We start from the raw sequence: 26,831 nt of genomic DNA, 5'->3' as shown, positions 1-26,831 counted from the left end.
CCGGCCCAGAAGGCGGGTCTAGTGTCGTCACGGCTTCCAAACCCTCATGAGTTGCTGGAAATACGGCCTTTTTTTTTTGTAATGTGAAATGTTCCAACTTTTCAAACAGTGATTGAGCCAAAGAAAACATGCCTACAGGCCACATCCGGTCCACAGGCTGCCAGCGGGATCTGTGCTCTAAGTTCCCAGTTAGTACTCGGAGCTCAGCAACATGGCTTTGAAGAAGGGGAAAGGGCCGTTTCTTCTCAACCCTGGGACCTGGCGTGAGCTCTGCAGGATGACAGGTCTAGGCCCGGGTGGTCAGGCCTCCCTGCGGCCTCTGGAAGGTGATGTCGCACCTTTCCTCTTGTGGAACCCCGTAAGCTCTCGCCTCGGGGCCTCCCCGGGAGCATGCGTGGTGGAGGCCAGCCGGACCTCAGTGACGTCAGGAAACGCAGCTGATGTGGCACTTAAATACCGAGGGAGGGCATTTCCAGGTCCTTCTGGAAGATGATTGCTACGATCATTGTTACTGTCTTGCACCAATGCCATAAGTTACATTTCACAGAAATAAGAAAATGGTTCGGGGGCACCCGGGTGGCTCAGTGGGTTGAGCGCCCGACTGTTGATTTCAGCTCAGGTCTTGAGCTCACAGCTGTGAGATCGAGCCCTACGTGGGGCTCCACACTAGGTGGGTGGAACCTGCTTAAGATTCTCTCTGTCCCTTGGTCCCTTTCCCCAGCTCACACACTCCCTCTCTCTCCCTCTCTCTCTTAGAGAGAGAAGAGAGAGCAAAGAAGCCGTTCAGGAGGGACACGGGCCACCAGAGCCCCCCAGTCCGGTGTTCTGGGAAGGAAGGCCCTTCTGTTGAGGACGGCAGAGGGTCTTTTGAAGGGGCAGAGCTGGCATCTAGCTGCTCTTGACCAGGTCTGGGGGAGGGGACTCCCGTCTCTTAGAGAGAGAGAGAGGGAGAGAGAGGGAGAGAGAAATAAGAAAACAGTTCAGCCACAGATGTTACCCATCAAATGAGCAGCTTTTTCCTTTGCAGGGTCTCTTCCAAGTCCTGGTGTGGGAGCGCAGAACAGTTTTTACGTATTGGCGATTCTAGAACAGACGCATTTGATTCTGCTCTGAAATTTCACTTCACATCATGGGTGTTCTTCCATGCGGCCACCAAAATCCTAACAATGCCAGTCCCTTCCTCATATCTTCTAAAAGGGATACAGATCATTGATTAGCCATTCCCTAGGGGCTGGCTTATTTTACCACTTCTGATTTTCAAATATTGTGAGTGATGTATAACAACCTTGGGCTTGTAGCTTTCTCTTTCCTCTGGATTGTTTCCTTGGGATGAATTCCCAGAAGTTTTATACTAAAAGAGGGCGTGGGTATGTTGACAGTGCTTTATATGTATCACCAGAAGTCTTTTCCAAAACCTTTTTGTATCAATTTAAATGCCTAAACAGCAATGTGTAACTCCGGGTTTCCTTAGGACTCTGGCAGAGATGTGTGTGATAGTTCTTCGTGGTTCCAATTTAATGGCTATAAAATGGTCCTTTGGGTCTGCCTTTCTCTGAATATTAATGACCTTGAAAGTTTCCCATGTTTTTGTGATTCTTGTATTTGCACTTTGCCCACTGTCACTCTCGCCTTTATTCTTTTCTTCTTTCTTTTTTTCTTTTTGGTGGTGGGACCCTTCATTTTTTTTCGTAAACTTTTACGTAACAGAGTAGAGATGTGGATCCTTTACATGCTTTTCTGCTGTCCCACCCCACGGTATATTTTTTTCTGGACTTGAGTTTGGGTTTGTTATGCGCAACTGGTTGCTTTTTCGATTCTGTGAACGTTACCCGTCAGATAGGTTCAGAAGGAAGGGGCTTCATGGTGGCAGGGAGGAGGATACCCCTGGTGGAAGTCAGGGCGTCTGCACATGACCTCCGACCCCATGTCGTGACGCCATCACGCTCCCGTGAGCATCCTCAGGGGATGCTCTAGTGGGACCGGAGCTCGTACTGGACGTTCCCAAGGACATAAAGATGCTCACGCCTGGGCTCAGCAAAGCCTCTGAGCCCATGCCTGGGGGAAGTCAAACAAAGCCTCTGTTCTGTGTTCAGTGTCCTAAGCTGGTCCCATCTGGAATGTATCAGGCAGGCGAGGCCATGGAGAGTCCTTGGTCACACACTACACCCTGGCCTTGAACAGGGCTCCCCAGCCTTTTCTCTACAGTGACATAGAAAATTCTATTTGTATGGCACAGTAGGGTGAAGGGAGGCAGTACCCAATACCAAAATCAATGGCTGGGGGGCAGCCCGGGGTCCCAAGGGAAATATCCAGCACACCTGTGCCCATTCACTTCTGAAGTTGGGAAATTCTACTCTGAGATGCACTTGGCCTCAGGGTGCAGAGGTTACAGATGCTGGAAGGCTCTTCAAGGCCTTAGACCTTCATCAACACTTTCCTCGATGTCTTCCCAATTTATGCCCAAAGTCCAGTTCCAAAGCCATTCCCACGTTTTTAGGAATTTCTTATTACCCCAGCAACCCCCTTTTAAGTATCAAAACATGTGGTAGTTTTCTGTTTCAGTGTAGCAGAATACCCCCCAAATTTAATGGCTTGAAATAAAAACAAACACTTATTGCCTCACAGTTTCTGTGGGGCAGGAATTCTGGGGTAGTTTGGTTGGGTGGCTGTTGCTTAGGGTCTCCTGGGTTCTGGTGAGGTGGCAGATGGGTGGCCGGCTGGGGCTGCGGTCACCTGAAGGCTGGGCTTCCAACGTGGATCGCTTGTATGGCGGGTGGGTTGGTGCGGTTGTAGGTGGGTAGGCCTTCATTCTCTTCCCGTGGGTCTCTTGAGTGTCCTGTGATGTGTCAGGTGGCTTCTCCCAGAGCAAGTGATACAGAGAAACAAATGGAAGCCACACACTGTCACCTCTGCCGTACCACATGGGCCCCACAAACCACCTCTGATTCATTGCGAGAGGAGAGAACACAAAGGGGTCTGAGTTCCAGGAGGTGAAGATGACTAGAGGCCATCGTGAAGGCTGTCGTGGGCTGAACTGTGTGCCCCTAAAATTCGTATGCTGGAGTCCTAACCCTCAGTACCTCAGAATGCAACCAGATTTGAAGAGAGGGTCTTTTTTTTTTTTTTTTTTAACTTTATTTATTTTTGAGAGAGAGAGACAGAGGGAGGCAAAGAGAGGGAGAGACACAATCCCCAAACAGGCTCCGCATTGTCGGTGCAGAACCTGACAAGGGGCTCCCAGGAACCATGAGACCATGACCGGATCCAAAATCAAGAATCAGAAGCTTAACCGACCGAGTCACCCCGAAGAGAGGGTTTTTAAAGAAATGTTGAAGTTAAATTAAGGTCATGTGGGTGCTAACCCAATATAACTTGTGTCCTTATAAGATGAGGGAGTTAGGACACAGACACACACCGAGGAAGACCGTGTGTGTGGACAAAAGAAGACGGCCATCTGCAAGCCAACGAGAGAGGCCTTGGAAGGAATCGACTCTCTATCTTGGACTCCCAGCCGCCATCTTGGACTCCCAGCCTCCAGAACTGAGAGGAGATAGATTTCTGTTGTGCAAGGTCCCAGCTGTGGTACTTGTTATAGCAGCCCTAACAAAGTAATACTTTGAAATGAAAGTAAACTGTGAAACAAAAGGGAAGACACAGAAGGCTGGTGACTAAGCCAGCTGTGAGACCGTCTTCCAAAAGTAAGATCCCGCTGCGTACTGGTTCAACCAAAGCTAATCCGGTGTCTTATCTTGAGGGTGTTGACCCTTGGAAGTCACTTCTGAAAGGTCTTCGGGCAAGTCCGATCCATCAGGACCTGTAGGTCTTACTGAGGAGAAGGGAAGGGAAGGTGTGGAAGTGTTTGACCACCGCCGGCCCCAAGTGAACACCAGTGAAACTGCATCTCATCACAGAAGGGAGTGAGCCTTCCCACAGACCTGGGCATGAACTTCAGAAAGTTCCCTTGGCTGGGCGTCCACTGTGACATGTCATTTCCTGCTGCAGTTACATTTTCTGGGTGGGCTCCAGGGATCCTGCTGTTTCCTTAATAAGAGAACGAGAAAAACCACCCAGTGGGCCTCAGAGGCTGGGCTAAGGCCATCCCAAGGCCAAGTGTGGGTGGGCCTCGAACTTCCCAGCCAAAGATGAAGGTGCCAGGGGCCCCCACCGCCAAGACAGAGTCACTTGAGAGCGGCCTAATTATCAAAATAAACACACGTTGTGAGGATTAATTGCCTTCAGTTTCAGAGCTAAACAATCGCGAGAAAAAAATTGAATTAAATGGTTGAACATCGTGTTATCAGATGCATTGGGGGTGGAGGATAGTCTGCCAGGAAGAGAGGGCGCAAACAAAATCAGCCTGAGAGGGAGATAATCGCTGGAAAAAAAAATCCCGCAAACAGTTCAGAGCTCAGTGTCAACAAGGATATGGTGAGACCTGAGTCAGACCTGAATTACCTTGGGCCGCTTCCTGAAAACACACTGTGGGTTTCACTCTGACCAAGATAAATTCTTTTATTCCCAGGGTAATTTAAGGGTGCAGACGCCTGCCTCTGTAAATCACGCTTGTCACAAGTCCTAAGAAAATATAAGGTTTCTAGGGTCCTCGTTCCATTCTGGCGGGAGCACGGATGGGTAGAACTTTTCTGGATGACAGTTCGGCGGTAAATATCAAAAGCCTTAATATTTTGAATAGCCTTTGACAAAACAATCTACTTCCAAGAATTCCCACGGCAAGCGTCGTGCTCGTGTGCAAATATTTAGTTCAACGGATGTCCCACACAGGACTGCTGCTTTTTTTTTTTTTTTTAAGTTTATTTATGTATTTTGAGGGAGGAGGAGGAGGGGCAGAGAGAGGGAGAGAGAGAACCCCAAGCAGGCTCCACGCTGTCAGTGCGGAGCCCAACTCAGAGCTCCGTCCCACACCACGAGGTCACGACCTGAGCAGAAATCAAGAGTCAGACGCTCAGCCGACTGAGCCACCCAGGCGCCCCACACGCAACTGCTTCTAAGGTTCCACGCCAGAAACCATCGGAATGATGATTGTATTGAGTATTGAACATAGAGCTGGCGCGTCCGTAAGATGAAAAACCATGCAATTCTTCGCGGTGATGTTCATGTTAAAATTTTCACAGACACATTAACAAATGAGGAAGAAGGAACATGCAAGAGTAACAGGTATATGCCACCATTGAGGGGGAAGGACAGTCACACATAGAAGAGACCAGAAGGAGGTTCCTTAAAGGTTACTAGTTCTTTTCCTCGATGGTTGGATTTGCTGGGAATTTCTGGTTTCCTAGTTTGGGCTTCTCTGGGCTCTTCTAGTTTTCGACTACAAACAGGCATTTCCTTTGTGACAGAAAAAAACAACAACAGTTACATCAGACTTCTAGGCATTTCGTAATTCAGACAGCTAGCGACTTCTTCCCAAAGCAGAGACCGTACATCCCATTCTCAGACGTCTTGACTGCAAATCCTGCAGGGTTTGGGGACAGCGGATGGGACCTCTTGAGAGTAAATCCATAGAGTCTGAGGATGTGAAATGTGCCAATGTAAAAGATGGCGGTGTATGGTCCAGGAACGGTCTACACCCCCACAGGCCATGCTCAGGAGTTTCCACGGATCCGTGTCTTGTTCAACCTTTGGGATTGTCAGTCTTCGCGATTTTTAGAGTTTGTCGTAATGTTAGCTGTTGTTATAAGTGGACCGAACTTTGTAAGGTCTCTAAAATTCTCGCCTCTGTTCTCTCCTCTTCAAGCTCTTAATTCCTCCCAGTGTGTGTTATTAAAATCGCTTCCGAACTGGTCTCCCCGAGCTTGGTTCTCTTTCTCTCCCGGGGGCTCCCGTGCACTGTCGCTAAAGGACAATAACATCAGGCCGTCCACTTCTTCAGGCTCCATGTTGCTTAGAGAGTAACGTCTGTCTCTGGCCAGTTTCCTTTTCCTGATCATTCTGTATGGCCTCCCTGCCCACGTCCACTGTTCCAGCTCCCAGGGAGCCCCCTAGCCTCCCAGAGTGATGCTAGCCCATTTGCCTGGGCATTTATGCCTTTCTTTCTTACTTGCCTCTGCCTAATTCATGCTCTTTCTCCCGTGACCAAGCCCCTCTACTCCACACAGCCTGTCATGACCACACTCTGGTTCACACTGATCTCTCCCATCTCTGACCCCAGCACCTCTTGTCCTGGTCACTCACTGCTGACGCTCACTCTCTGTTTTCCATTGTTAAGACATCAGGTCTCATGGGGTGGCGGGCAGGGGGCGGGGGGTTGTCTCTCCAGCTGCAGCCCATCCTGTGAGTGAAAAGTAGATGTCTCCCGACTTGTCTTCCTGATGGCACATGGCGTCGCTGCACCTCATCCTGTGTGCGTGTTAAATTAATATTTACTGATTGCGATGGTGTTGTGCCAGGTGCTGAGAAACATGGCCTCACGTTTATTAGTACGTTTCGTTCATTCATCCGCGTGTTGGAGTTCAAGGACGAGCAAGACAGGAAGAGTCCCTGTCCTCGTGGAGCTTATGTTCACGTAGGGGAGATGGATTCTCAAACTAGACAAATAAAATATATATTTTGGGGTTACACATTTCATTTTAATTTTTTTTAAATATAATTTATCGTCAAGTTGACTAACATGCAACGTATACAGTGTGCTCTTGGTTTCGGGGGTAGATTCCCGTGGTTCGTCGCTTACATACAACACCCGGTGCTCATCCCAACAAGTGCCCTCCTCCGTGCCCATCCCCCATTTTCCCCATCCCCCAACCCCCCCATCAATCCTCGGTTTGGTCTCTGTATTTAAGAGTCTCTCACGGGTTTGCCCCCCTCTCTGGTTGCAACTATTTTTCCCCCTTCCCTTCCCCCATGGTCTTCTGTTAAGTTTCTCATAGGCAAATAAAATGTTTTAAGGAGTGGCAAAGGGCATAAGAGAAATAAGGACCTTCGTTCAACTTTCTACATATTTTGCCTGTTCTGTATGCAGGGCCCGTTACATAATTTGCGGGGCTTGACGCAAAAAGGAGGATATGTGACCCCTTGTTCAAAAACCACGTAAGAATTTCAAGGTGGTGACTGCAGGGCGTTACAGTAAGCACCGGACCCTTCTAGCACATGTCAGGAGGCCAGCTCTGCCTATAAGGTACTTAGCCCGTACGATTATAGGGTAAAGCACCTTGGGTGCTTTGATGACACGGAAAATAATCAGAGAGACCATCTCCGTGAGATTTGAAAGTCAGCTCCGTGTATTTCCTTACAGAAAATAACAAGAGCCACGTGGTGGCCAGATACGGAATGTACCATAACGTTCCCGTTGTTCCCTGCCTTTCAGACTGTCTGTCTTACTCAGCTTTGCAAGTGTTATCCAGGAGGTGCTACGGGAAGCAGAGATGCAAAATCATCGCCAACAATCACCATTTCGGGAGCCCGTGTCTGCCAGGAGTGCAAAAATACCTCTCCGTCACCTATGCCTGTGGTAAGAACGCACCCTCAACAAACTTCTCCACGGAAGACCCTGCCTCTTTGGGAGGAGGTGATCATGGGAACGAAAGGCATTTTCCAGCAGCACGCCAAACTGAGGCTACGCCTGGAAGTGTGTTATCTTCCCCAATATTCAAGAGTCTCTTTTTCTATCCTTTATTCTTGTATATGCTGTTCATGTTAGAAGAGCCGTCCAAGTTCTTGGGTCAGAATTTGTCTTAAGAGTACTTTCAGGGTGAGCCTGGGTGGTTCAGTTGGTTAAGCGTCGGGCTTCGGCTCAGGTCACGATCTCGCGGTTCGTGAGTTCGAGCCCCGCATCGGGCTCTGTGCTGACAGCTCGGAGCCTGGAGCCTGCTTCGGATCCTGTGTCTCCTTCTCGCTCCCTGCCCCTCCCCCGTTAACTCTCTCTCTCTCTCTCTCTCTCTCTCTCTCAAAGAAATAAACATTAAAAAAAACAATTTTAAAAGCCTTTTCAGCAATCAGATTGGCCGCAAACGGGGAGAATAGGAAAAGAACAAATGAATGGGGTAAAACTGATGTCGTTGAGAATAGTGATTTTAATCTGAGTGCTTAGGAGGCTCTAAAATGTATGGATACGTCATGCGGGCTCCCAGAAGTATTGTTTGGGTCCTGGTTAACCTCCCTGTCTCGGTGTTCGGCTCTAACTCTCTCTGCTGCCATTCTATCTGCAAACCCACAGCGGTGAGTCAACAGAGCAAATCCTCACCCTAAAGCCATTAAAAATGTTACAAGGCAGCATGTCTCGGTTTTCCCAGTGTCTTCGAGCAAGAAAATGAAATGCTTGGTTCATTAGATTCCAACTTTATAAAGCTACCGGCACTAATTAACTCTCTGCGGGAGCGGCGGGTTTCTGGTTTGTAATCCTGACGTGTGGACTGTTCATCCCGAAATGATTCATAGGAGCAAAGGGAGAGCACAGAGTCCTGCATCTGAGGAGCCCAGTCCCTGGGCTCGTGGCCACCCCTTCTCCTGCTAGCCAGTCCTCCCTTTTTCTCTTTGTAGCATATTCAGGGGTGACTCACAGATCACCCAGGTCACCTGTTAAGGCACACGAAGCAGTTGGTTTTGGTCTAGGCACGGAATTGCGCAACCCTTAGCACAATTAAGAACCTTCTCGTCGTCCCCGAAGGAAACCCTGCACCTTTAGCCGCGACCTCCGATACGCCCCCACCGCCCCGCCCCAGACAACCACCCATCTACTTTCTGTCTTTATGGACTTGCCTCTTCGACGGCCCGTATAAATGGAATCACGCAACGTGCGGTTCTTCCTTTGTGTCGGCTCCTTTGCGTAGCGCGTCGCCAAGGTTCATCCGTGTGGTAGCACGTGAAAGTACACCCTTCCTTTTTGTGGCCTCGTGCTATTCTCATGCATCCCCTGCCTCTTGTATCCTGAGCTCAAAACGTTGGCCTCTGCCGCGCCAAAGCCGTCATGGGTCCAACGAAGTGACTGCATCAGCGCATTCCCAAAATAACAGCACCCACGCTTGCGCTGCGGAAAGCGTGGTTTTACTTCCCCCCTCAAGCTTTACTCCTGCTCCCATGCTGTAGCGTCGAACCCCCTCTGGCTGGGGTTCCCCAAGAAGCCACACAGATCACTCTGAGGTTCTAGCAACGTCAGACCTCTGCAGCCGAGTGTTGCGGGACGTTAGCCTGCGGATGTGGGGGATCTCCCGGTGTGCCTTCGAGAAGGAGGTGAGCGCAGTTCCTCGGGCTGGGGCTCTTAGCTGAGAGAAGGTGGGCTTTCAGGGCCTGGACATCATGCTTCAGCTCGAGCTTCTTGTCCCTCGTTCGTTCATTCAGCGCATCGTGGGCACGTTCCCTGGGTCAAGGTGGTTTTGGTGCCAGGATTCCGTAGTTTAAAAAAAAAAAAAAAGGCACGGTCCTTGTGCTGGGGATTATCGGTTGAGGGAGAGAGATGGGCACTTAACTAAGCAAACAAGCAGGTGAATCTGCCAGGCTCATGCGAAGCACCAAGTAGGAGGGAGGCAAGGAGCTACAGAGGTCAAGGTGGCATCAGGCAGCTCCAGGGAACGGGCTGAGGGCGGGCGACCAGCTAGAACAGGAGCCACTCGGGCTGAGCAGGCCTGGTCGCCATGGCAAAAATAAAAAATCAGGTGGATTTGAGAAGGGTTTGGAAAGTGCGAAGGCGAGAGAGACGCTGAGGACGCCTGCCTGGTGGAAGGATTGGCGCCTGGAGAAGGCAGAGGGATGGGGTGTGGCCTTACACGGGCGTCAATGTCACAACGGGACAGGAGGTCTCAGGGAGCAGAGGGGGGGCTTGCTGTTCTGTCGCACGGCCTCCGTCTTCTCTGAGTATGAGATAAGGTCATCGGCTGTGAGGACAGGGGAGGGAAGACGGTTTGAAAAGATGGGGGAAGGTATAAAGTGAGGCTCGTGTCAGACTTCTTGGGGGAGGACACTGGTCTGCCCCGGGGCGTGGTTCCTTCCAGTGGGACCAGTTGCTTGAGACCAGACGTGAGACCAGGCTCACTGGTCAAAGACAAAGGAAGGAGAGAGTTGGGGTGATCCCAAGTGAGTGATCACAGCGGTGGGTAGTGGGATCCCAGCTGCAGACAGGAGGGGGCTTCAGGAAGAAGGGAAGGTAGGGTCAGTGGAGGGGTCTGGACGAGGTTGAGAGCTACAGAGGGAGCCACTTGAGGGACGGAGGCTGAGGTCAGAGACGGGGTTTGCAGCTTGGTGTTCGATCTGGGGCAGTGGAGGTAATGGGATGTGGACCGTGTCCTTCCCGTCTCCCTAGGACATGCCCCCTTGTCCGCCAGTGCGGTCCCAGGACGTATTCCAAAGGGAAGGGGTGCCTCGCTGGGAGGCAAGCTAATGCCCATCCCCCACCAAGCAGACCCTTCCTAAGACACCTCCTCATCACCTTCTAAGTGGCTGGCATTTAAAAAATATCCCCCCCCCCCCGGGGCGCCTGGGTGGCGCAGTCGGCTAGGCGTCCGACTTCAGCCAGGTCACGATCTCGCGGTCCGTGAGTTCGAGCCCCGCGTCAGGCTCTGGGCTGATGGCTCAGAGCCTGGAGCCTGTTTCCGATTCTGTGTCTCCCTCTCTCTCTGCCCCTCCCCCATTCATGCTCTGTCTCTCTCTGTGCCAAAAATAAATTAAAAAAAAAAATAAAAAAAAATAAAAATAAAAAAAATAAAAAATATCCCCCTCTCCACCCTCGGCCAGATGGCTCTTCTCTGTGCAACCAGAATCATTAAAAAATGATTTGCAATGTCTGAATATTTTAGAGGTCACCGAATGGGAATGAAAGGGTTTCCATTTTTAAAAAATTTCTCCCAATTGATGTGGACGTGGATACAAAGACCGAGGATTGTCAATCATTGATTTCTAATTGAATCTGTCTTCGTTAGGACCCTTCGGGTGTGAGTGAAGGAACGAACGTGAGCGGGTTTAAGCCAAGAAGAGGGTTGAGGCAGGTGGGCATCATGTGCCTAGAAGCCCATCTTCAGAAGACAGGGCTGGGAAGCAAGGCCTCAGGAGGGGCTGAAGCTCCAAGGTCATGGCAAACATCTCTGGCATCTCTCTTCTCTGCTTCTCACGGCACTTCTGCTTCCTTGTTCTCTCTCTCTCTCTCTCTCTCTCTCTCTCTCTCGCACACACACAGCCTGCCTGTGAGCTGAGCTGGATCGTATATGGCCACCGCCACCGCCTGAATCGTTTTCATGTCCCATTTCTAGCAATATGGAGTAATTCCAAATTTTTTTTTTTAAGTTTATTTATTTATTTTGAGGGAGAGAGAGACACACAGGCGGGGCAGAGAAAGAGGGAGAGATAGAATCTCAAGGAGGCTCCACCCCATCAGCACAGAGCCGGATGCGGGGCTCAGACTCACGAACCATGAGATCGTGACCTGAGCTGAAACCAAGAGTTGGGCACTTAACCGACTGAGCCACCCAGGTGCCCCCCAAATTTCTAACAGAAAGATATGTAATTGGCTGGGCTGGGGTCAGGTAGCCTCCCTCCTTTGATCAGCCCTGACCAGAGGCCATGTGATGTGATTATAAACATGGCTGCCTGGAGAGAGGGGGCCCAGCCAAACTCTACCCAAGTCAAGATGCTCCTGGGGCGCCTGGGTGGCTCAGTCGGTTGAGCGTCTGACTTCAGCTTGGGTCATGATCTCACAGTTCATGAGTTCGAGCCCTGCATCAGGCTCTGTGGCTGGAGCCTGCTTCGGATTCTGTGTCTCCTTCTCTCTCTGCCCCTCCCCCACTCTTGCTCTCTCAAAAATAAACATTAAAAAAAAAAAAGATGCTCTTACATAAGAGGATCAGAGAAGACCCACCGATACCCTGCTTCTAACTGCAGCGTCTGATCCAGATTTGGGATTCTACCCAGCAGTCTTGCTGTGCCCACACAGGGGACAGGGCACCCCACCCTGTGGGGGGGTGCTTTAGGGACAAGTACTGAATGTCAAGCTGAGGGCCCTCATTTCTATAGAAACACATGCCACTCATCACTGCGGTGACTCAGGCAGGGGACGAGGTGCCTCACCCACAGCGACCACGATTGCACTTCATGGTTGGGGGTTGGGTAGGGAAATTGCGGTGAGCAGGTGTGGGAGCTGAGGGTGCTCGGATTTGGGGACAGGAGGGATTGGTGGTACCAGGATTTGGGGGCAAGGGAAACAGGGGCCAGGATTTGGGGACAAGAGGGATACTGGTACCAGAATTTGGGGGCAAGAGGAATGAGTGTTAGGATTTAAGGGCAGCAGGAAGGGGGGTTACCAGGATTGGGGAACAGGAAGGATTCAGTGCAAGGATTTGTAGGTGCTCATGTAGTCTGGGCTCCTACCTAGAAGGAGAAGTTAAGCAGAGATACCATTTTTTTCTCCAACATGAAGAATCCTTTCGCACCCTAAGTTCAACCTGGAGAGACTTCTTTTCTTCTTTTTTTGGGGGGGCGGGGGGGAGAGGCTTCTTTCTTAAGGTCTGCACGGACCGAAGCTTGACACAGAAGATTTATTCAGGGGGAAAAAGAACTCAAGGTGGTTGCCCTGCCCAAATTTAGCGAATCGTCTTCTCTGGTTTCACCTAGACAGACTCACAGGGACTATGGGAATCACCTTGCTGTCTTTATAATCCTTTATCCAGTTGCCAAAGGCTGAGCATGCCACGGACAGCACAGCATCACGGAAGGATCGAGGGCATGTGTGCCCAAGACCAGGAGCAGAGGCCCTACCTCTCCCCAGGCGAACGGTGCATCTCTGAGCCTTAGTTGTCCCATCTGCGGGAAAGGGGATGAGACACGTCTTCACTCCGTGAAGACTGCCCGAGATGCACCGTTGGATCACTGAGCCCGGGGTCCAGCTCCACGAATAATAGTTTGCTCGTGGTTTTACAAATGTATCTAAAATGGAGAGAGTCAGGCTTGCGGGGTGGTAGTAAATCGCATCCCAGCTCCTGTTGTTATTTTCAGGTTCCTAACCCACTCGCGGGGCCATCGTCATGTAGTAAGTGGGCAAGTTTCCTGACATGAGCCTGTATCACGCACAGCAGTTTAATGTCTGGAGGGCTGGGTTATTCTGCAAAGCTCATCTGGACTGTCCTTCCTCCCTGAGCTCTTCATCTGTCTCCAACTGTAAAGACTCTGGCATTTGCAGTGAGCCCAGCCCTGCTCAGGCCGTATCTTGAGAACAAGTTGAGAGATGTGAAAGAAGTGTCATTCTTGGCAGGGAGGACTTAATCCTGCCAGGGAATCAGGGGCGTCCTTCTCAGGCTGCAGAGGCTATTTTGTCAGAAAGCATTTTGTGGCAACACGGTTCAGTCCTCTGGGGCGCTGCCCTGGTCCCTGGGTCAGCGGTATGGCCGTGGCCAGCCGAAGGGCATTCCTGGGGGGCCCTGGACAGCTTCCGCCGCCTCCTGTCATCGTCACCTAGATGTGACCGTCACTGTCGATGGGCGCGAAGGCGCCAGGGTCTCCTGCGCACGGAAAATCCACAGTTTAGGAATGTTCTCTGGTTGTTGGTCCTGGGACATCCCTAAAAGAATTTAGTTAAGCACTTTGAGAAAGGAAATGAGCTTTTCTTGCTGCTGAAGATGTCTTCCCAGCTCTTTTTTAAAAATCAGTGCAGTTGAACTTGGACGGTTTACGTTGGCTCACTCTTGTTTCCTGTTGCCACTTCTCCCAGATACCAGCTGGGCTAACGAACAAACAAAAATAAGCAATTTTCTGCAGGAAAAATATTTGGTTTCCTCTCCCTTCTCCTAGCTGGCTGTGGTGCACTTCGCCTTCAGAAGTCTTGCTCTGCCCTCTGCTTTCGCTCACGCTACAGTCCTGTCTGCTTTGCCCCAGGGCATCTTGAGATCAGATGGTTTATTCTTTGGGTCAGTTCTGCAGAATCTTTAATCCACTTCCAAAACAGTCTGTTTTGCTGCCCCCTCTCATTTGTCTATTGTCCTTATAGTACTTAGAGGATCATTCTAGCATGCGGTCTTAGAATTCTCTTTCAGGCTTATTAAGGAAGTGAGGACTGAGAGCTGTGGATGAAAAGCAGAGGAGGAGCTGGGAGAGCTCTGTGGTGGATTCCGGGCTGATTACAGTCATCTTGTTTCACTGAATCTCCGAGAAGTTCGCGTTCAGAGTTAACAGCGTTATTGAGGTGTCATTTACATACCTTAAGATTCACCTGTTTTAAGTAAAAACAGTTCAGTGCGTTCTAGGAAATTTACAGAAATGCACAACCAGCACCAAACTGCAGTTTTTTTTAACTTTTTAAAAAAATGTTTCGTTTATTTTTGAGAGAGAGAGAGAGCACGAGCAGGGGAGAGGCAGAGAGAGAGGGAGACACAGAATCGGAAGCAGGCTCCAGGCTCTGAGCTGTTAGCACAGAGCCCGACGCGGGGCTGGAACTCATAAACTGTGAGATCATGACCCGAGCTGAAGTCGGATGCTTAACCAACTGACGACCCAAGCATCCCCGAATTAAGATATTTCTTTTTGGTTTTTAGTTCCCAAGAACATACTCACCGCGATTGATCCAGCCGTTGCTAATCTGAAACCTTCTTTGAAGCAGAAAGACGGTGAATATGGTAATTTTTCTGGCTTACTACCAGCATTTTTCTTTAAGTGAAGGTAAACAGCCCCATGTGACTGCAGTCGGGTGACATTGGTTGGACAGGGGATGTCAGGAGGTCATTGGAGTTACCAGCTCTGGTGATGGCAGTGCTGTGGCCATCGGTTGCAAACGGTGGCCGGCGTTTTGTTTTGTTTTTCAAATTATAAGGGGGATAAAACCTCTTTCCCTTCCCTGCTTATTTCCCAAACAAAGTACCACCTGGCAAAAGAGATCTGCTCGGAAACAAATTTGGGGTCCCTGGATGATGGGCCTCCTGGAAAGAGGACCCATCGGGAATGCAGGTGGGCCAGACCGAGGCTGGGCCTGAGGACTTCCAGAAGCCCCCCCTCCTCCCTCCGGTTTTCACTGGGCTCTTGTAAATAGGAGGGTGGGGGTGAACATTTTAGTTTTCTTATCCCATCGAGAATGGAATTCAGCCCTTTGGGACTCCTGATAGGAACCACAAAGTTTCTGTAGAGCATCGAAGATGTTGCACGTTGTGTGTTGAAAGTTTTATATTACTCTTATTACATTTATGAGGTCTTCTGTCCCTAAATCGAAAAGTGAAGTATGCTTGACGCGGAAAACGGGAAAGCACCAAGGACTAGAACTCGCCCCTACTCTCAGAGCTTAGAGAGAACTAATGTTAACGTTCCGTGTTCGAGTTCCACCCCCGCGCCAGCTCTCCGCCGGGCTTTGCATCTCCCAGCCCCACTGCTGCTTCTGACACGGTTCCTACCCTGAGCCCATGAATATCCCGATCCCCCCCCCCCCTCCCCCGGAGGCTTCTGCCCTGTCTGTCATCCCCAGGGGCCCCAGATCTCTCAGGCTGCCCATCGCGAGCTCACTGAGCTCTATCACAGAAGTGTAACCAGGCGTTTGCAATCAGACCTGCCCTGCATTTTGCTATCATTTCCAAAAAAGTGGCCCCGCACAATCTCCCTCCATAATCTCCCTCCCTTCTTCTCTGTGCAGACAGCAGCTCTGTGGTTAGGTACGTATGCCATGACTAAGCCTCCCAGAGGCATGATGAATGCCATTCCTGTAGGACGGGAAAATCCCTCGTTCCCTGCCGCAGTGGGGTGGGTGAGTGGCATCTAAAGTTGGAACCCACCCATTTTAGGGTTTCTAAATCCCTCTTGTGGCTTAATATTTTCAGAGACTATTTACTCAGTGCTCTTGCTGGCTTGTGGTCTTCTGTAATTCGGTCAGAGGCCCATTTATTGGATTTCTGTGACTTTTTATTTATTATGGCAGTCCTGGGTTGGGAACAGAAGGCATCCCGTGAACGGCCGTGATTAATCGCCCTTGCATTTCTTTTTTATGAAACAGGTATAAACTTTGACCCAAGCGAAACGAGCGTTCCGAGAAAAAAAGACGGAGTTATTGTTAGCAACTCTCTGGCTGCCTTTGCCTACATCAGAGGTAGGTCACTGAATCGAAGCTTCCCAGAATGCTTTACCGCACCCTTACTGCCAGCTGCGATGTTTAATTACAACACTCGGCTAACGAAAAACGACTGGAAGTATGACTCAGCACGTGCTGTCTCCTAAGATCTGGAAACACAGGGGCCTAAATTCAGGGGCCACTCCAGCTGGGTTAACACCCACCAGAGAGCCACATGGGGAGGAGGCAAACAGATCAAGTCACACTGCTTAGGAGTTGGGTTCCATGAGTAGTTTCCTCTCAGAGAAGTAGGAACCCGAGCAGTACATTTCCCAGGTCTCAAATTTGGGAAGGGCACGGGGTTCTTAAATCCCACCCTTGGCTGGGAGGCAATGGGGCTAAAAGGTCCCCTTAGTGAACAGAACAGGCCACGCCCTGGGAAGGCTGAGTCTCTTCCTGACTCACCAGTGTCACCTGTCACGGTTGCCAAGGGTCCCCTTGATGATCTTCCCCTCAAGGATCCATCAGACTCAGCCCTCCCTACCCGGCGGAGCCAAAGCCGCTCGTCGGCATCAGTGAGGGGACGGTGCGTGCCTTGCCTTCGTTCGTCACCACCGTGTCCGCTCACCTCAGGGTAGACCGTATTTTGTCATGTGAGCTCGGCAGGTTTCGGCGATGTCTGCCTGACTCTGTTCAGGGAGGCCAAAGCCTCTGAGGCCTTCTGTACAGTTCGTGTGACCGCAGAGCGTTGTGGCATTGCCGCTCAAGGCCGGCCGGGGCTGAGGCTCTTTGAGGGGAAGCCTTCCTCAGAGGAAAAGAAAAGTGTTAAGGAAACAGCTCCACACGGGAGGTGCAAAGGATGGTCTTGGGATCTTCTACTGTTCCATCGTCTTCCGGCGTCCGTATTCCTCCTGAGTGTGTGCTGTGCGGTTGTTGGTTTCTTCTGAGAATCTTCTCTCTTCAGACGACCCTCCGACTTCCATTTCTTGCTGTTTCTGATAACATTTATGAGGCCTTTGCTCCCCTTCTGCATAAAAGTAGAGGATGTTTGATGTGGCAAACACGGGAGCCCACCAAGAACTAGAACTTGCCCCTACTCTCAAAGCTTGGAGAGAACTAGTGTTAACGTTCTGTGTTCTTCTGGTTCCCACCCCCCCCCACCCCCCCCCCACACCCCCCCCCACCCCCCACGGCCAGGTCTCTGCCAGGCTTTGCATCTCCCAGCCCTGCTGTTCTTTCTAACAGGGCTCCCATGAATATCCCGATCCCCCAGCAGGGGAGGCCCCAGAGCCCTGTGTCACCCTTGTCAAAGTTAAGCGCCACAAGGATTTTTGTCAGAAATATCCCCACGTTTTCAGAGTCCGTGGAGAGCCCCCTGGAGGAAAGGCGTCATGAAAAATCTCTCAGGGAATAACGAGTAACCAGGAGCAGCGATGACTCTGCTCACGGAGCTGTGGCCGTGCTGAGCCTTGTCAGTGCCTCTCGACAACTGTGTTGGTCGGCTTGGGCCACCGTGACAAGACACTGTAGGCTGGCGGTTTCCACGGCAGAAATTCACGTTCTGGAAGCTGGAAGTCCAAGATCAAGGCGCCCACAGAGTCCGTTTCGAGTGAGAGTTCCCTTCCTGGCTTGTAGATGGATGCCTTCTCACTGCGCTCTCACAGGAGATGGGGAGAGAGAAAGAGAGAGAGGAGGAGGAGGAAGGAAGAGAGAGAGAAGGAGGAAGGCAGAGAGAGAGAGAAAGAGAGAGAGAGAATGCTCTCTGGCATCTCTTCTTATAAGGACCCTGATCCTCTTGGATTTGGGGCCCACCCTTAATGACTTCATTTAACCTTAATTACCTCCTTATAGGTCCTGTCTTCAAATACAGCCGCATTGGGGATTGACCCTTCAACGCATGAATTTGGGGAGGGGCACAATTTAGTCCATAGCAAAGACCCCGAGAGAGAGGATTCTGATCCCCCATTCTGCACATAAGGAAGCTCAGGGTCAGAGGAGTTGAGCCATTTGCCTGAGGCCACAGCAGGGACATCACCAGGGCCACGATTCAGACTCAGTAGATAGAAAACCTGTGCTCTGGTTTCCTCTGAGCAACAAGGGTGCCCTTCAGAAGTTTGAGGGGTGGATGTACCCGAATTACTCCCTCCCTCCGTGTCTGTCCTTTTACACACACGTGCCTCCCAGAAATCAAATGAGAGATTTTCTCATTAGCACCCATTTCACTGCTACACATTGCCTGACTTGAGGCCCAGTGCTTGCTGTCTTAGTTGTTGTCACGGCCCAGGGACCAGGACAGGCTGGCATGGGACAGATGCTCGGTAAGTGGTTAACCAATGAGCAGATGATGAATCTTCATCTGGCGTCATGAGCTGTCCTGCACCTTCTTGTCACCATGTACTTGCTATTTATAGGTAGTCCGTTTTGAAGAAATGTAAGGACTTCATGCCCGGTGACTTGGTTTTATTGAGGGTTGCTTGGGCGCCTCCGTCCCTGAAAGCCGTGGGGAGGAGGCCTGTCTGAGAGGGTGGGGGAAGCACCAGCCGGGTGCTCACGAGAGTGAGCCGGGTCAGCTTCTGGAAAAATCAGCTTCGCATGCTCCGGAGATTGGGTGGATCCCAAAGGACGTTTCCCCAGGTCAGGCTGCACGTGGTTTTGACCACATGGGTGCAGTCACATACACACAGGGGACAAGTCGACTGGAAGCCAAAACTGAGGGGCATGTCCTGGGATACTGGGACACAGGGGTCGGCAGAACGGACGTGAGAATGTCCAGGGGTCCCCGATGAACAGTTTCTCTTTGGGCCATTTAAGTGACCTGTGAAGCTTTCCCCAACAGTGAGGCATCATTTTAGTACGTTTAGTACATTTAGTACGTTCAAACGTACCATTAACTGTGCACACCTAATTCATTCTAGAACCAGATCATCAGTTTGAAGAAGCCTGTGGAAAAATTCTGAAATCAGAGGAATGGAGAGGTGTGTGTGTGTGTGTGTGGTTTTTGGAAAGCGGTTTATTTGCTGGCTCAGCCATCAGACCCCAGCAGATTGTACCCAAGGAGCCTTATTTGGACAGTCTTGCTCAGAACCTGACTCTCCCCCTCCACTTATTTTTTGTTAATGTTTATTTTATTTTTGAGAGAGAGAAAGAGAGAGAGGGTGCGTGCGCGTGCATGTACGTCGGTGGGGGGGGGGGCAGAGAGAGAGGGAGACAGAGGATCTGCATGACAGCAGAGAGCCTGATGTGGGGCTTGAACTCGTGACCTGTGAGATCGTGACCTGAGTCAAAGCCGGACGTTTAACCAACTGAGCCACCCAGACGCACCACCCGCTCCACCTATGTAAGTTTCGTGACAGCAGCTTGGTGTGTTTCCCCCACATATACCCGCAGGCATGCCTCTCGTGTCCTAATATTTCTGTCACTTGCCTCTGCTTGGGCCTCCAGCCCTCTGGCAGAGCATGCTGTGGACGGTCCGGCCGCCCGGGGTCCCTGGGGTAACTAGGGTAGCTGGGGGTCACGGTCAGAAAGCAGAGCTTGTCCTGAGATGCGGAGGCATCGTGTTTTATATGAAAGGAATTCTAGGCTACCAGACGGCCCCGCATTGAAATAGAAGTATGATAACACATTCCAAAGTCAGAGTTACATGAGAGGGAGGACGATTGGGGATCAGCGCCACCTTGCCACTGAGGTGTGGCTTCCGATGTGTTCCCACGGTCTCTAATCTTCGGTTCTGTGACAAGGTTATTATCGCGTCCGTAAGTGCTGTCAGACCAAGAGCTCAGGAAGCTCTGTGCTTTCACCCATCAGTAGCAGGGCCCAGGAGGCGGGACCCTGGCCCCGGCTTCTCGGCGTCTTACTGGGACACAATAGGTTGGAACTGGAGCTCGTGTTGGCTCCAGACCAGAGATCTAAGGGTCAGGGGGCCTTAAAGGCCACAGGCCACCCTTGTGAGATTCCTGCAGGCTTACCACAGCCGATGACATTAAAAGTCCTTAAGCCTGTGACGAACTGAGGCTGAACTGAGAACAATAACACGATGTGAAGATTCTCTTTAACTGCAGGGAGACTAATGCCTTTATCTTTCTGGAACACATAATAGGAAAGGGGTCGTAAAAGCTGCGAGTGGTCCAGTTGAAAACTGATGATGTGCCCTCAGTGTAAAGCCCAGGGGGCAGTGGCTGTGGAGAGAGAGCCCCCCCGGAGCTCGGGGTCCCAGCCACGCAGTGGCCTCAGGAGGACTTGGGCTGGCCCACCTCCAGGTACCCTCTAACTAACACCTGGTGATTCTGTGACCTCAAACCAGTCAGCGTAGATGAGGAAGCCTGGCTCCCATGAGGCTTTGCCGTGTTCACCAACTTCGATCACGGGATCTCAGCAGACTTGGTGTAGACACAGCCTAAAGAGCGACCACTGGGCAGGAGGCACGTAGGGCCTGATAAGTGAGAAGCTCTCCTTGCAGTTGACCATCACCTCCCAGAAGCAGAGGGAGAGAGGAAGAGAGGCAGCTACGTAATGGAGCCCCACCCACAGGACACCCCTCTTCTCACAGACTCAGCAGGTGTTTGCGTAATCCCTGCTCTGCCCTGGGCACTGGGGACTCGTGAAGAACAAGAGAGTTCGGCCCCTGCCTTCATGGAGCTTGCGTTCTCTGGGGTGAGACAGGATAAAACACCTTCAGTGATTTAGTGACATTCAAGATGCTATGGAACCTAATGACGGGGGGGGGGGGGGGCAGAAAGGTCTAGATGAAGGAGGAAGAAAGAACATTCCGTGCAAAAGCACCAAGGTATGAAGCCATCTGCCCCTCGCCCCAGCCCCGTGGGGAATGGAAGGAGGCCAATGCGGCAGGAAAACAGAAACTGAGGCATGAATGAGTCCTTGGAGCTGAACTTGGGTGGGGGTCGCTGGGGCCAAGGCCTAGCAAGGCCAAGGCTTCGCAGGCTACAGTCAGGATTTGATTTCCAACTTAGTGAGAAGAGGGAAACTGTTTAACGGTGCTAAGTAGGGCAGTGATGTGATCCCGTGTGCAATTTTAAAAAGCTTGCAGTGGCCACAGTGGGAAGGTGGGTGACAGGGCGAGAGAGGAGAGAGGAAGACGGAGAAGGGCGGTGGTGTTCCTGGTTTTCAGATAAATTCACTAGATCAAAAGACGCCTTAATGAAAGTGGAAGTCCCAGCCACTCACCAAGAGATAGTCACAACATACACTGTCAAATGGTTATTACCAAGAATATATGGAAACTGCATACATGTATCAGCTCCCTCGTAGGTCCGTCCCCAAGAGGAACACTTGCACGTGGACATCAGGGACATTTACAGGACTGTTTGAGGCTACGGCGCCCACGTGGCAAGAGCCTGACGGAGACAGTGACCAGCAGGAGAGAGCGTGAATAAGCCACCGTGTAGTCAAGATAACGGAGTAGTAGGAGGCAGCGAAATATTCAGTTAAAAACTCCCAGGGTGGCTCAGTCGGTTATAAGCGTTTGACTCTTGATTTCTGCTCAGGTCATGATCTCGCGGTTCGTGAGTTTGAGCCCCACATGGGTATCTGTGCTGACAGTGTGGAGCCTGCCTGGGATTCTCCCTCTCTCTCTCTCTCTCTCTCTCTCTCTCTCTGCTCCTCCCTTGCTCATGCTCTCTCTTTCTGTCTCTCTCAAATAAATAAACTTAAAAAAATAAAAGTAATGAAATGAATAAACATCAAGGAGGGCCGTGCCCTGACCAGCAAAGAGGATGTGTCCTAGCCTAATTTAATTCCTAATTTAATTCTGTCCACCTGGGCTCCTTAAAAAGGAAGGAGGGGAAGAAGGGAGGGAGGGGGGAGAAGAAGGTATGGTAACTAGCCCAGAGTTAACCTGCCTGCCTGGGGCAGAGCCAGATCTCAAACTCTGTCCAGGGAGGGTGAGGCCCAGGTTCGCCCACCACACCACTGCTGGGAATGACTGACCTCTCAGAGGAGAGGAGAGAAACCGGTGATCGTGGTTTCCTGGAAGCTCGACCATCACGGGACTCTTTCTCCCTGGAAGTGGCCCTGTCCTGACCTGTGGGTGGCTGGAAAAGGAACAGGCGGGACTCCGTTGCCCCACCCACAGTCCTTACAGGTGCCACAGAGGTGATGGCGGCAGGCGTGGCCGCCAGCGGGACTCACGGTTTATGCTGAGGGAAGGAGGAGATGGGTAGTGGCTGCATCCAAAGCCCACATCGGGGTGCCCCGAGAATGGGGGGGGGGGGGTTGGAGGGGACATTGGCTGGGAGGTTTGGGGCGGGTGGGGTGGGGTGGGGGCAGCAGGGAGAGGAAAGGGACATTCAAAGGGACAGGAGGGGAGAGGAGTCAGGGGTGAGGAGTCGGCTCCCAGCAGAGGCTGCGATGTGCGGGAGGGAGAAAGAAACATCCACCCTGTTGCCTTAGAGTCTCTGGTCTTTCCGTCATTCTGTGTGTTGTTGTTTAATGACTTTGTCCCAAATGGCAGCCCAATCCCCATTCTACCTCCGCTCCCAGAAATGAAAATAGCCTTTTCTTTTCTCTCAAAGGATGCATGGCTGTGTTTGACCAAATCTTCACAATGCCTTGACCCTCAGGAAAAATATATTACTATTACTAGCACTTAAGAACACACCCAGCTGTCCTTCCCTGAGCTGGATCGATTGGCGTTGACTTCCGTGTCATAAAGAGAGTGATCAGATTTTACTAGTAGGGGTGATGGCAACAAAGAACAACATATCTGGGTCCAGGAGCTGCATCCACAACTTGAGCTGCAAGTGAAGGAAGCCGAACGGAGAGGTTTCGAGTTTCCAGGGGATGCGTCCTACTTAGTTAGATCTCTTCCCATCAGACCACAGTGGGCTAGATCCCTTGATGATATAGGAAACTTAACAACCCTGGAGTTTTGACACCAGCCTGGACCTCTGGGGAGGGACAGAGGCAGCAAAGACAATAGTCATTATTCATACTTCCGCGTGGTAAATGGGGGGCGGCGGCGGGGGGGGGGGGGTGCTGTGCCTAGAGAAGGATCACTGAGATGCACTGAGCAAATGCCAGGGGTTCCAAGTGCCCACCCCACAAGGAGCTCACAGCCCGAGATCCCGAATCCAGGTCTGGCTAAGCCTACAGAGGCCAGTCGTCCACAGGCGGTGGCTTCCCTTTGCTGGCTCAGCTTGGGCCTTTGTTTCAGGGGTCAGCAAACTGTGGCCCTCGGGCCGGTTTTGTAAATCCAGTTTTAGTAGCCACCCCTGTAGGTCTGGGGCTGCCTTTGTGCACAAAGGCAGCACAGACTCACGGCCCACAAGGGCTGAGATCCTCACTATCTGCCCTTGAAGGAGAAAGTCTGCCAGCGCCTGATTTCTGTTTTGAGGGAGTTTGCTGCATCGTTATTTCCCAAAGCGGGAGTGCTAGCACCTCAAGGGATACATAACTACAAAATGGGGACAATAATGGCCCTTTCCGCGCAGGGGTAAGGTAAGGATTCACCTTATGTCGGGACTTAGGCCAGAATACGTGGTGCAAATTAGCATTGTTTCTGTTATTCTTACACAATCATTTGGATGTGGGAAGAACTACTAGAAACTTCTGCGTACATTTATTTTTTAATCTAAAAGACATCAAGCTTTGCTAGCATCTACTGTATTCGTGGTACATTCATGTACGTATACTTTATATATAAATTAATTTTTCATAATTACCACTAATACTAGTGAACAGTTTATCGAGCGCTTACTACGTGTCAGTGAATGTTCCGAGAGTGTTACAGAAATGCACTCTTTGGCAGGAAGGTGCTATTAGCCCCATCTTACATATGAGGAAACTGAGGCACAGAAGGGTTATGTAACCAGCCAACAGTCACGCAGCTAATAAGTGGCAGATCGTAGTTTGCACTCGGGGTGGGGGGGGTCCAGCTTGAGTCGCTCTGCTATGTGTCCTCTCATGTACCTATATGGATTGACCACGCAGGCTCAAAACCTTTTCTTGTTTTAAACCAACGGGAGTGTACGACCAGTTAGGTGAGGCTGGTTTCAAAGATGCTGTTCAAGGGGCACCTGGGTGGCTCAGTCGCTTAAGCCTCTGACTTCGGCTCAGGTCGTGACCTCGTGGTTCGGGAGTTCGAGCCCCACGTCGGGCTCTTTGATGACAGCTCGGAGCCTGGAGCCTGCTTCGGATTCTGTGCCTGCCTCTCTCTCTCTGCCCTTACCCCACTCGTGCTCTGTTTCTCCCCCTCTCAAACATAAATAAACATTAAAAAAAATATTTAAAGGAAAAGATGCTGTTCAGCATTGGCGTCCTGCATGAGCTGTCGGTTTGGGCAGACGTCTGTTTCTGTGGATTGGTGAAGGCTGACAGTCCCGGGCAGCTCCTGACTTGTCCTTTCCCCCCCCCACAGCCCACCCAGAGAGAGCAGCCCTGCTGTTCGTGTCCAGTGTCTGCATCGGTCTTGCACTCACATTGTGCGCCCTGGTCATCAGGGTGTCCTGCACCAAGGACTTCAGGGAGCTGCAGCTGGTGAAGGAGCACCTCGTGCCAGGAAGTGACAAGGCTGAGGAAGACAGTGAGGATGAAGAGGGGGAGGAGGACTCTTCAGACTCTGATTTCCCAGGGGAACCGTCTGGGTTTTGTAGGACTGCGTATCCTGTCTACAGTTCCATAGAAGCTGCAGAGCTGGCCGAAAGGATTGAGCGCAGGGAGCAAATCATCCAGGAAATATGGATGAACAGTGGTTTGGACACCTCACTCCCGAGAAATATGAGCCAGTTCTACTGAAAAAGAGACACATCTTATGCGATCACACTTTCTGAAGAGGGAAGGATCCAAAATGCCCCTCTGGTTCTATTTCACTCGTACCTTCCATGAAGGAGTATTTGTTATGTCATCCAATACCGGTGAAGCGAGAAGCTGTTAAAGGGACCTTTCAAACTGTTTACAGCACATTCAAAATAAATCAGGAGGGAAGTCTTTGTTTTCTTTATTTATTTAAATTCTTTAAAAAAAAAATTTTTTTTAATGTTTATTTATTTTTGAGACACAGGGAGAGAGCATGAGCAGGGGAGGGGCAGAGAGGGCGGGAGACACAGGATCCAAAGGAGGCTCCAGGCTCTGAGCTGTCAGCACAGAGCCCGAGGCGGGGCTCGAACTCACGAACCGTGAGATCATGACCTGAGCTGAAGTGGGACGCTAACTGACTGAGCCACCCAAGTGCCCCTTAAATTCATTTTTATACATTAACATAGAATGCACATTTATTGCGTGCTTATAATTCCAGGCTCTGTTGTAGCTGCTTTTCATATGTTAAGTCATTAATTCCCCACAACAACCTCACGAGGTAGTGCTATCATCCCTTTTACAAATGAGTAAACAGGAGATTCCTTGTATCAAAAAAAAAAAAAATTGTACTGATATACAGGACAGCAAGCTTGAATCCATCCACTATGTGGTGGATTTTAATCACTAAAATTATTTGTTTAGAACAGAGATCAGCAACATTTTTTTTCTTTTCTTTTCTTTAAATTTTAAATGTTTACTTATTTCTGAGAGTGCAAGCAGGGGAGGGGCAGAGAGAGGGGGAGACACAGAATCCGAAGCAGGTTCCAGGCTCCGAGCTGTCAGCCCAGAACCCGGCATGGGGCTCGAACCCATGGACCGCGAGATCGTGACCTGAGCGGAAGTCAGACACTCAACCGACTGAGCCACCCAGGTGCCCCTCAGCAAAATTTTTCTTAAAGGGCAAGATAACATTTTAGGCATGTGGGTCATGCCCTGACTGCTCAACTCTGCCATTGTAGCTCACAGGTAGCTATACATAGCTAGTACATAATGAGTGAATGTAGCTGTGTCCCAATAAAACTTTATTTACAGATGCTGAAACTTTGAATTTGATTTCATTTTCACATGTCACATATTATTCTTTTTTTTTTTAATCACTTTAAAATGTAAAAACCTTTCTTAGCTCACAGGTGTACAAAAACAGGTAGCATTTACCTGATTTTGTAAATAATGTGTGGGCCACAAGACCTAAAATATTTACTCTCTTGCCCTTTATTTTGTTTTGATGTTTATTTATTTTTGAGAGACGCGGGGAGAAAGAGAGAGAGAGAGAGAGAGAATGAACGGTGGAGGGACACAGAGAGAGAGGAAAACAACAGAATCCCAGGCAGGCTCCAGGCTCTGAGCTGTCAGCACAGAGTCCCCACGCGGGGCTCAGAACCCATGGACCTCCAGATCATGACCTGAGCCAAAGTCTGACGCTTAACCGACGGAGACACCCAGGCGCCCCTGCTCTCTTGCCCTTTAGAGAAAAAGTTTGCCCACTCCTGATTCAGAATGTAAGACTGCACAGCTTCTAGTGGTCAAAGGGATCATCCAGATTACCCAACAGTCCTTTGGGCAAGGATCAAGGCGGGGAGTTACCTTTCAAATCATTGCAGGGGAGCAGAAGAAAAAAAAAAAAAAGGTAAGGAAACCGATTCCTAATGGGAGAACTGGTGAGAGGTTCCTTTAGACAGCTCCCCCTGCTGGACAGGAGGCTTATAGCTATGGAGTAGAATAAGATTTTATTATTTATTTATTTATTTATTTATTACTTATTTGAGAGAGAGAGTGTGTGTGTGTGTGAACGGGGGAGAGGAGCAGAAGGAGAGAGAGCAAGGATCCCAAGCAGGCTCCACACCCAGCATGGAGCCCGAGGCAGGGTTCGATCCCACCTCCCCTAGGGTCATGACCCGAGCCAAAATCAAGAAGAGGATGCTCCACTGACTGAACCACCCGGGCGCCCCCCATTTTTTTTTCTTTTTTGTTCCAGTGGTACTTAGAGTACAAAAATGATGGTGTTATATCCGTCTCGTATGTCTGCTGTGGATGGACAAGCTTTCTGCCACCAACCCGGCAAGCAGGC

General features: G+C 50.5%; 1 protein-coding gene and 1 non-coding gene across 6 annotated transcripts in view; one reads left to right on the top strand and one right to left on the bottom strand.

The window, feature by feature from the left end:
- EVA1C (eva-1 homolog C) overlaps positions 1 to 24,895 on the top strand; it is a 77,170-nt gene extending 52,275 nt beyond the window's left edge. For 3 of the 5 annotated variants that reach the window (XM_053903132.1, XM_053903134.1, XM_053903136.1), the window contains 4 exons: positions 7,322 to 7,465; positions 14,463 to 14,543; positions 15,902 to 15,994; positions 24,327 to 24,895. In XM_053903132.1, coding sequence (XP_053759107.1) covers positions 7,322 to 7,465; positions 14,463 to 14,543; positions 15,902 to 15,994; positions 24,327 to 24,703 — 695 coding nt within the window. In that variant the 3' untranslated portion in view covers positions 24,704 to 24,895. The remainder of the gene's footprint in view (positions 1 to 7,321; positions 7,466 to 14,462; positions 14,544 to 15,901; positions 15,995 to 24,326) is intronic. The other 2 variants (XM_053903133.1, XM_053903135.1) reach the window with 2 other exon arrangements.
- A 656-nt stretch (positions 24,896 to 25,551) lies between these two features.
- On the bottom strand, positions 25,552 to 25,636 carry TRNAG-UCC (transfer RNA glycine (anticodon UCC)). Its single transcript has one exon. It is a non-coding gene; the product is annotated as a tRNA-Gly (tRNA).
- Between the last annotated feature and the right edge of the window lie 1,195 nt (positions 25,637 to 26,831).

Source organism: Panthera pardus, unplaced genomic scaffold (genome assembly GCF_024362965.1).
Source record: "Panthera pardus isolate Hobbes unplaced genomic scaffold, ASM2436296v1 HiC_scaffold_16, whole genome shotgun sequence".
Lineage (NCBI taxonomy): Eukaryota > Metazoa > Chordata > Mammalia > Carnivora > Felidae > Panthera > Panthera pardus.
The sequence above is the reverse complement of the archived record's forward strand: the minus strand, read 5'-3'. Positions and strand labels throughout refer to the sequence as shown.